The 10,838-nt window shown below is 47.7% G+C and overlaps 1 protein-coding gene across 2 annotated transcripts; it reads left to right on the top strand.

The window, feature by feature from the left end:
• Positions 1–683: 683 nt before the first annotated feature.
• LOC307076233 (PWWP domain-containing DNA repair factor 3B-like) lies at positions 684–10,377 on the top strand. Of its 2 annotated transcripts, none has more exons than XM_079737155.1 (13): positions 684–825; positions 2,710–3,316; positions 3,749–3,875; positions 3,985–4,158; positions 5,235–5,305; positions 5,401–5,480; positions 6,561–6,621; positions 6,707–6,782; positions 7,040–7,090; positions 7,215–7,459; positions 9,009–9,230; positions 9,932–10,020; positions 10,118–10,377. In XM_079737155.1, the coding sequence occupies exons 2-13, from the start codon at positions 2,723–2,725 to the stop codon at positions 10,158–10,160; spliced, it is 1,833 nt and encodes a 610-aa protein (XP_079593281.1). In that variant the 5' UTR covers positions 684–825; positions 2,710–2,722; the 3' UTR covers positions 10,161–10,377. The 2 variants fall into 2 exon arrangements, with proteins under 2 accessions (XP_079593281.1, XP_079593280.1); XM_079737154.1 differs by having other exon boundaries at positions 3,985–4,182.
• The last annotated feature ends 461 nt before the right edge of the window (positions 10,378–10,838 follow it).

Below are 10,838 nucleotides of genomic sequence, written 5' to 3'. Positions count from 1 at the left end.
TTAGAGCATTTAAAATCGACATTAAAATGACCTACGTGGTACAAATACAAAAAAAAATCTCTTCACGGGAGCAGTCATTTTGTTGAGAGCGTCACCACTGCTCTCGGTCTACTCTCAGATTTTCGAAAGATGAAGACAAAAAGGGGGCGTGCCTTCGAGAAATGCCGCAAGAAAGCTGGGAGATCGTCGACTTTCGACTCGGAAATCTGGCGTTCGAGGATTCAGGAACACAGCATAATACAGGGATTTTAGTTGATTTGTTGGTTGTTGTGATTATTGATGCGTCATCCGCGTCTGAAGGGGGGATGGACCCGACCAGGAAGTGTTGTGATAAACTACGTCACCAGCCCACGCCCATACAAACAGACTCTGCTCGTGTTTACATGTCGGGCTGATCGGAAGTAGTGGACCAAGCTTCAAGCAATCTGACGGAGTTCAACCAGCAAACGGGTGCATCAGCCAGGATGACATCAATATCCATGTCCCCGTCCCCTGTGGGTGGGACCCGCATCTGACCCTGGTGTCATCAACACGCGCCGTCGCCCTGGATGCGCCACATCCTAACAGGGTTAGACTGTTCCTTCGGCTTTTCCTGGTTGTCCTTAGGCTTGGCACTGTCCACTCGCCATACCGATCGGCTCGTCGCTCTCCGTTCCTGCCCGCTGCCGCCGCGGGGTCGATGTCCGGCGCGTCCAGCGGAACCCCCGGAGCATGCGCAGTACGCACAGCAGAGCGCACCAGAGTTAATGTACTCTTCCGCCCACACTGAGAGGACCTACTGGGCTGCTGTACTGGTCTGAGAGGACCCAGTGGGCTGCTGTACTGGTGAGCAATTACACATCTCAGCGTGCTTTATATCAGGACTCTGGGTTATAAAGAAGACTTCTGCAGCAGAAGGATGAGGGAAGGTGAAGTCGGAGAAGTCTCTTAATGAGAAGTCCTTCCGCGACCCGCTGCATGGATGGTTTGAGTTGTTATGATATGGATCTACAGGATGTGGATCGGTCTTCTTAAGCAATTGCATTTAAAGTCTACTGGTTTCGGTATAATACTGTGGAGAGATAAATCCATTGCACTGCATGTGAGCTTTGTGCTAACGAAATCGTAAAATATGCTAGAGGCTGTATTATATTAACATATGCGTTCTGATGCCAGATCGCCATGATTTGTATCTTTACATACTTTAATTTGTATACATAGGCCTATTAAACATATGGACGCATCTTAATGAGTTTCGCTGCGTGTGTGAAACTGCAACGTTGCGTTATGTAACATGTGGGTATCTTGTATCGACCAGAGGGGTATTCCATCAAAGCTGCTAACGAAAGCGGCGCTTATTTGATTAAGCCCGGTTAGAACTAACGCCAACTTCCACTTGAGGCTAAAGCCGTTCCATCAACCCAGTTCAGCCGCGCCTTGCTCAGGTTAGTTCAAGCCAGGCTAACGTTATCGTGGATTACGCGCGCTCACGAGATATGTAACCAGCCCAGAACCGTGAATGTCGAATCATGGATCAAATGTCCGAAAAGGACCGAGCGGGATCTTTTCCAGCGGCGAACAGAAGCTGCTGGTGCAGGTCTATGAGTAGTACAAGCATATAATAAGTCAAAAGGGGAACACCGTAACCACTAATAAAAACAGAGAGGCCGCCTGGCAAAAAAAAATCGCTAATCTTTTGAATGAATAAGTAGCATTAAGCGTAACATATTTAAATGTAATAATGGCCAGGATTAGTAATCAGGGAGATAGTCTTGAGGTAACGTGTCGGACTTGCACCCGGGGTTCAATCCCCACCTAATTAGCAAATTAGGAAGGATTACTGGAGAAATCAAAAAACTTTTCATGCCATTTATTTTCCATTTCTTTGGATATTCTAAATTGACTGACCAAAGTACTTTTCTCAACAGAAGTGGTCTTGGCTGCCTGCCGAGAAACTCACCTGAATGGAATTCATGTGGCTGCAATTTCCCATGCAGCAGTGTCTTTGTCATTGTGACAATGGCTTAGCAGTAACATTAATATTAACATTAACTTTACCATGGGTTTTTGCAAGTTATGTTTGGGTTCTAGGGATATTGTAAGACATATTTATCTATAAAAAGTCAATTGTTTGGCCTGATTTCTCTGATACAAAGGAAATTATAAAAATAAGAATTCAATATTGTGCCCAGGACGCGAACTCGGGTCGCCCGTACCACAGGGTGGATGCTAGAGCCCCCAACTGACTGCTGGTTCCCAATTTTGATAGAATACATAATTTTGTCTAAAAATGTGTTTCGAAAATATCCACGATAGAAATAGATAGCGATTCATTTAATTATTTTGTTTGCATCATTTCATCAGACCTTTAGTGAAGATATAGGCTGTTTGTACTTCATATATGTACATTTATGACAAAGTCGTGGGGACTAAGCTTGGCGGAACCTTCTGATGGTACTTGTTTCCGACAGATGGGACTTCTCTGAAACACCGCTCAGGTAAGCCTGACAGTTAGCCAGGTACCGACCGGGTTCATTTGGTCGGATGAATTGCCATGGTTACTTTGCGGATATTCCCTTAAATCACGTTGATGGAACGCAACTCTAGCTTAAAGCAGCGAGGCTAAGCGAAATAAGCCCGGCTTTGCCTTTAGCTTGGTTGATGGAATAACCCCCAGGTTGTGTATCTTCCCGAGTTCCCGACCAACAGATCCCATTTCTCTCCCTTCAGCTTCTGAAGATGAATGTTTCCCATAAAGAGGACGATGCAGCGGTCTACTTCCTGTCCTCATGGCGTTCCTTGCGGCGAGCCTCCTGAAGCGCCCAAAGACTCAGAGGAGGTCCAGCTCCGACCCCCCCCTGTTCCCCCCCGAGCTCCTCCTGACCAGAGCCTCCCCCCGCACGGTATGACCCTGAGACGGCCCCCCCGCTGTGGCCTGCGTTCGGCCACAGCGGGGGCCGTCGCCCCGAAGCCCAGAGCGGGGAACGACCGGCCGCCCCGCTCCCGGAGCGCCGCGAGAGCTCCGGCGAGAGCGCCGGCGAGCGGGCAGTCTCCCCGCCGGCGACCGGGCGCCAAGAGGAGGAAACCGCACGCCCGGAAACCAAAGAGCCTGGACTCTGCCGCCGGGCCCCCGCGGGCCCCGGAGCGGGACGCTCCTTATACCTCCCGACCATCCCTTGGGGGCCCGTCAGACAGCCCCCTGAAAACTAGACTCACCAAGGGGTCGCTGAGAGACGGCAGCCCCGCCTCCCCGTTGGAGCCCCCGGTGGCGTCGCCCCTCCGCTGCCTCAGATCGATGCCCCCCCGGTCCAGCTCCCCCTTCGCCCCCCCAGCCAAGGTTCAGGCCCATCTCGTTTGATTCTGTTCATGTTGCCCCCCCCCCCCGACCCAATAAGGGTTGTTACTCCCACCCCCGCTGAAATCAAGATACTTATGTGTTGGCTGCTTTTCACCCCACCCCCCCTCTTACGTACTTATTGTGTGTTGTACGTCCTGGCACTTACACACAGCACTTGTGTAGCGTGTTATCCTAGCTGTCTCTGTTGTGTACGGGGAATGGGTTAACCTAGTGATGGTTAGCGCTCGGCACTTGGTCCTATGAACGTCCTTACTGTACCCACAGAGATATAGTGTTGTTTCTCTTTCTCCTGACCGATGGACTTATTGTGAGTCGCTTTGGATGAAAGCGTCTGCTAAGCACCCTGAATGTAAATGTCTGTATTGAGGGTTTTGTAATGCATTAATGTTCTGTACTGACTGACACTAACAGGTGCTCTCCAAGCGTCGCGTGGGCTCCGGCGGCAGGAGACCAAAGGCCCAAACGGCGTCCACGCCCAGACAGGGCAGCAGCGGGATTCAACCTGGCAACTCTCCGCCCTGCAGCAGTTCCCCTCTAGGTCAGACACACAAGACCTCACACGCATTCACACTCAGTCCGTCTTCTCCTGTGGTAATACACTGTCACTGCACCAGGCGCATTCAATGGAGGAGTTGATGTGTTTTCAGACCAGCCCAGCCAAAATGAGTCCCAGCTCTCCTCAGACCTCTCCATAGAGTTCAGTTTACCAGAGGAGGAGCTCATCAACATCTCGTTTGAGGGAGAGGAGGAAGAGGAGGGGGACGAGGAGGAGGAAGAGGAGGAGGAAGAGCTGCGAGGCTTCCTGATGCAGCTTTCCAAACGTAAAGCGTCCCTTGATATCAGTGGTGGGTAGTAACGCGTTACAAGTAACGCAAATGTAGCAAAAGATAACGAGTACTTTTCACGTTCCTTTTTTAAGTCTTTAATTTTACTCTTACTCGAGTAAATATTTCATTTATAATTCTACTCTATACTCAATTACATACTCCATTGGGACTTCATTAAAATGAAAATAAAGAAAAATAAAATTTCGATAAAGACATTATCTTCGTTGACTGTGATACAAGAGTACACGTTAGCGACGCGCCCTCGACGCGCCCTTAGGTTGCGGTTTCACAGCCGAGGGGACGAGTGGAGGAGAAGAGTGGGCCGTTACGTTGAGACGGAGGACTAGGCCCGCGTGGAGGCAGGCGCGCAGGAAGATGTTTTCGCCAGGGGGTGTGGGGTTACGGTCCACGTAGAGTTTCTATCATTCTAAAGATACGATGGTACACTGTATTCTGCAGACCGCTCAGGAACTTGTTCGTCGTTGTTGTTGTGTCTGGCTCTGTGAGTGTAGGCTGGATCTCAACCACGTCAAGACAAATCCTATTGGCCAATCAGCTAACCAAGCCAGTCTCCTTGGTGTTTAACTGGTTGTGTTCCTACAAAGCGCTTGCCTTTTGTCACATGCACAGAGCTTAGTGTAAATTTGTTTGAAATTAAATTACATTTTTTGTTGTACATATTGTTGCAGGCCTATGTATGTTTAATGAACAATGCACACAATGAAGCAACTTATGAAGAAATGTTTTAAGAGTGGATCTCTTTCTCTCCCTCACTCGCTCACGCGCTCAAACACGCTATGTCTTTTTCACTGATCCAAACACTCCAATACAAATATGTAAAGTAATTTGAGTAACTTTATAACAAAGTACTTTTTTACTCTTACTCAAGTAGGTTTTCTAATTGGAATATTTACTTTTACTCAAGTCGATTTTGAAGGAAGTAATTTTACTTTTACTTGAGTATAGATTTTCAGTACTCTACCCACCACTGCTTGATATTAATATCAGTCCTGTACTCGTCTGTCAGTTCAGTGGTGACGTGCATATTCCGATTGTTTTTCACATCACAGAGCCAGCGAGCATCAAAGAGGGAGACTTTGTCTGGTGCAAGTTCAGATTGTTTCCCTTCTGGCCGGCCGTGGTGAGTGCTGCTGATATCTACCATAGTCTACCCTAGTATGTAACGTAACATTAAGAAAGCTTGGTGCTAAACACTTCTAATGTGTCGTTCTGCAGGTGAAGAGTGTCAAACCTAAATTGAAAAAGGCCAGCATCGTTTGGATCGATCAGCCGACCATTGACAAGAAGAGGAAGGGGTGAGTGCCTCTTCGATGCTCTGATTGGAGGCTGCACTAGTGGACATAAGATCTGATGGCTCAGCAGGTTAGAGCATGCTGTAGCTGTGTGTCGTGGTTCCGCCTGTTACTGTTCCATCCCCAAGCAGCTAAAGGCACAGAGCTGTAGACTAGAGCTGGGCGATATATCGATATTTGAAATATATCGATATCTTTTCAAACGAGATATGGAACGAGACGCTGTCGTCAACATCGATATAGTTTAATTTGCGTTGAAAGTACAGCATATTTTATCCAAATAACAGCAGTTTCGAACCGCGACTGCCGCCTGCTGTTTCGTAACTCTGCTTATCTCTCTCCCGCTCTGCCTCCGGCTCACACACACACGGCCCGGCCCCCGTTCCACTCACGTCACTTTTTTAAATCCCCTACGGCGCGAAACATGGTGTCCGCCGGCAAACGCGGCGCAGAGGAGCTTGTATGTAAGCAGGAGAACAATGGCTCCATAGTTTGGAAATGTTTTGGGTACAAGGCGTCTGACGAATGACAGAATCAGGTTTTTTGTAGAGAGTGCTTCAAATCTGTCGCAACTAAAGGGTCGATTAGGCTACGACCGACGTCTTCCATCACTTGCAGCAGCAAAACGTGCTCAAAAATGCGTTCAGCGACCCAAAATCTTAAGCTGTCTCGACATTCCAGCCGGCCTTCGTTAGGCTGGAAATGAGAGTACAGCGACGCCACCGATGTAGAGTGACGAGTTGGAGCGCGGCGACGGCAACAATGTTATTGCGTCAACAAATATCGATATTTATCTTATATCGATATTCTGCTTGAAGATATCGAGATATGACTTTCGGTCCATATCGCCCAGCCCTACTGTAGATCCAAGCTCTGATACTCAGTAGTACTACTCTGAACTACAGATACTCCGTAGTTCGTCTCAGTTTGCGTCCGGCTTTGGGCTGCTGATTCTCATCAAAGCAAACAGTATTCTAACTGTCCGGGTATAAATATACCATTCTGGTGGGCACTGTGCAGTACAAACCTAAGTGCACCGTCGTATTGCGTGTATTAATGTACGGCACTCATCTTGTGTTAAAGGTTCTCTGTGTCTTTGAGGAACCTCAAACCGTTGGACTGTGAGGAGGCCAATCAGCTGGTGGTGAGAACGACACCAGCGTCACACAGCGAGTGTGTCTCTGTGATCCACACGTTAATACTAACACACCTTATGGGTTATGTTGTAGTGTGCAGCCAAGGCAAATTACGCTGCCATCATCGACTGGGCCTTGGAGATGATCAATGACTACGTGTTCCGTATTGGTAAGCAGAAAATACATGCATGTTCCGCCTCGAGATGATTAAACCGACTGCAGTGCTCATTTGAATGCTGATAGTCTGGCCGCTGAGGTCAATGGCTGATGGATAATATCTGACATGACGTGTAAGGTCGTATTCATCAGCACCCACTGTTTAAGAAACCATTTTCTCTCCATTTGAAACGAGCAATGTTTCAAGATTGACAGTTGATTGACATTTGATTGACAGCTCTGTAAGCAGTTCTCCATTTCCTCCCGCAGCCTGCAGCTCGTTCGCCGGCTCCTTCATCGAATACTCGTCGCATTTTATGAGTTTGTTCAACTCAGATTTACTTCAGATCCTTGGGGGAGGGGATTACTTGCCAATACATTTTCAAATTCCAAACTTCCGATCCGTTCCCGTTCCCCTTCTCACGGGTGTTTGCTCGTCTCCAAGGTTACCCGGTGAGGAGGAAGTACCCCAAGGGCCGAGTGGAGAGGCTGGGTCTGCCCAGCAGCCCAGAGCTGGAGGAGGGGGGGCCACACAGCGGGGGGGAGGAGAGCGTCTCGGAGGCCCCAGAGGAGGGGGGTCCGGGCGCCAAGAGGCTCCTGCCCGACCGCACCGTCGCCGCCCACAACCGCGCCAACGAGAAGCTGGTGACCTTCATCGTGTCCCAGCGGCTCGCCGACAGGCACCTGCTGGTGAGGAGACGCTGCCCTGGACCTGGTCCTGGTCCTGGTCCTGGTCCTGGTCCTGGTCCTGGTCCTGGTCCTGGTCCTGGTCCTGGTCCTGGTCTCCTGAGGCTGGACCTGGTCCTGGTCTCATGAGGCTGGTCCTGGTCCTGGTCCTGGTCTAGTGAGGCCGCTCTGGGTCTCATGAGACCTTTACACTGCCAAGCCGGTCCGGTCGTGGCTTTGCACGCCCGGCAATTTCACTGTCTTGCCTGTGTAAAACCGAGGGGGTAAAATCCCCCGTCGTCCCGGAGCCGGCTTTCTTGGTTCCCTGAAGAAGGCGGGGCTACGCACGGAGAGTAGACCTCTTAACAGGTCTATCATTTGCATACAACGAATGTTATAATTGTTTATGATTCTAGAGATTCGCATGCAAGAATGAGTTCGCACCTGAGTGTAGGCTTAAAACGCGATTAACTATTTCCAAGTGCAAAACGACAACATATTCTTTATTTTGCTGACCACTTCTTTTTTATCCAGAGGATAAAAAACGTCTTCCACGTAGATAGCACCCTCTTTCCCCGTCTTCGTTTTAATGCGACTGCATCACCTCCTCTCATGATCAGCAGCTTCTGGATTTCCCCGTCTCTCCAGTTAGATCTACTCGTGTTGATATCGCTGCGGTGTCTCTGTCTAGACAGCGCAGCGACACCTCTCCCAAGCCCCGTCCCTGGAACCGCGGAGCCGTCTAATTGCGTTTACATCAGAACGAAACCGCCAATATGTGTAGGGTCCGGGAGGGTATATTGGAGTGCTAGCTCAAGCCGGCGATTGACCTCGGGCAGTGTAAACGCTCGGGCCATGCCGGGAAAAGACGTGCATAAGACGGGCATATTTGGCATTGTAAAAACGTCTATGGATCTACCGCAGGGATATGAAGATATTCACAACACAGATATTCTCTCACAGGGCGTTTCACTCACTAACAGCTGACGAATGGCTTTTGCCATTTCTAACAAATGAATCAAATAATTGCTCTTCAATCGTACTTACAGCACATTTCTTTAAGTCAAACAGAATTATGACGGGAACAGAGCAGAAATACAAACCAAGCTGATGATGTGTTCTCGTTTAGCCGGAGCGCGTGTTGAACACTCAGCGTTCAGATCCATAACGGGGGTCTGTGTTGAAGGTTGAGGTCCATAACGCGAGTCTCTTGTTCAGAGTTCACTTGGACTCTGCATAGCTTCCCCCCCCCCCCCCAACACTATGTTGTACCTCATCACACTTAAACAGTACTTAGCATGGTCTAGCATCTTATCCTAGCTCTCTCTGATGCATACGGGGAATGGGTTAACCTAGTGATGGTTAGTGCTTGGCACTTGGTTCTATGAACATCCTTACTGTACAGACAGCGATATATTGTTGTTTCTCTTCTGTATAATGTACTTATTGTACTTACTTGTGGCTCTTGATGAAGCGTGGGCTGAATGTGTCTGTCTGTCTGTCCAGGCGGTGGTTATACTTACTTGTGGCTCTTGATAAAGCGTGGGCTGAATGTGTCTGTCTGTCTGTCCAGGCGGTGGTCCGCGGGCAGCAGGCCTCCCGCTGGCTGTGCTCGTTCCTGAAGGTGCGACGGCGGCTGCAGGTGAAGCCCTACCTGGAGGACGACCGGCAGCTGGACCAGGTGTACCTGTACCTGAAGGAGCTGTTCCACCGCGTCACTGACCACGCCCCCTGCCTGGCCAACGTCAAGTTCATGGACGATGTGCGCTTCGTGCTGGACGTGTTGCTGCCTGAGGTTCGTCTGCTCACGTCTGAAGTCCTGGGGGGAATCTATATCCATTCACAGATCAATAAGCAGATCAGCCATGTGATTGGTGTGATTGCATTAATTCCTATGATAAAAAACGTAGACCGCCTGGTCATATCTCTGGAGCAGTTTATAATTCCTGATGTGACTTGAACGCACCATGCAACGCAGTCTTAGTTAGCTTCCTGTCCTGCTCATGTATTGTCATAATGAGAACCTGAATCTTGCTGTCTCATTAACCAATGCAATGTCATCATTCTTTTATAGTCCTATGTACAATTTCTGAAGTGTAGTGGAAAACTGTTTATTTTGCATGATATGGTCAAAATGGCTATTATAAAGAAGACTCAAAAACGGGAACAATGAAAACGAATGATGCAGGCGTCTATAAACAGGGGACAAATGTTCAGCGTTATCTGTCAGTTAAACCAAAAAATTTATCTTATACTCTTTTCGTTTCTCTTTTCACATCTCCGGCACCAAACTCACAGCATCTTTAAACCTGCACTAACTTTTCTACTGCAGCTATTTACTCAATAAAATTAGATCGGAACTATTACGTCTCATATTGATATGCCGATCCATGATAAATCCATCATGGGAATCCTTCTCTGTCCACTCTTTTGCCTATTGTCACTTCCAGTACGTATTGTGTGAGTGTGTGCTATAATATCCTTTTCATTATTCAGGCCATCATCTCTGCCATCGCTGGTGTTGATAACATTTCACTGAATAAGGCTGAGGAGAAGTATCTAAACGGAAGATGTATTAGTGAGAGGTAAGTCCTGAGATCTACTGGCCTTTGTAGACCTGCGTAATCCGTATTAAAAGTAAAAAAATCATTATTAAAAACTTCATTTTTTCCTCTTTTTCAGAGAGAGAGAAGAGTTTGAGTTGACGATTGGACAGATGAGATGAGCTCTGCATCCTAATCTTTAGTTTTTGTTGTCCAACGTTTGACAGTCCGCCTCTTTTGTTGTTTTTTTACCTGCCAATTTTTAATTTCATCAAAACGATCAAATGAAAATGAATTGTGTGTTTGTGTGTGTGCATACATACATGTTAAAGTAAATGATGGCCTATGGATGTCCTATGAGAGTGCCTGGATATTTATGGTCATCACAGAATAAACAAATGTTATTCTAAACATTTTCTCTTTTAGTTTTGTTTGCAGCTGGTGTATGTGGGAAGATTACTAACAGGGTCTGGAATATCCCACGACTGACCTGAATCCAATGAAATGCATATACAGTATATATTTGTATATATTTAACAACATTTATATTGTTGTGAAGTCGTGAGTTTTGAGGTTTGAAGTATTGAGGTTTAATGTTGAAGTGAAACATGGCCTTCATTTCCGATGCAAAGAACAACAGATGAGAAACAGAAAAGAGTATCATCTGTTATATATATCAACCTAGAGCAGGGGGGCCCAAATTCTTCCCAGTGGAGGGCCAAAATGTAATCGTGGGGAGGCTCGTGGGCCAAAATTTAAATTTTTCAGTATATTTAGTCAAATATGTGGGAGGCGGCTGAACAGAATAGGAGCTCAACAGCGCCACCCTACCATCGATGTATCACAATGTTATTCTAGGG

The sequence above is a fragment of the Pollachius pollachius genome (assembly GCF_949987615.1).
Source record: "Pollachius pollachius genome assembly, chromosome: 5".
Lineage (NCBI taxonomy): Eukaryota > Metazoa > Chordata > Actinopteri > Gadiformes > Gadidae > Pollachius > Pollachius pollachius.
The sequence above is the reverse complement of the archived record's forward strand: the minus strand, read 5'-3'. Positions and strand labels throughout refer to the sequence as shown.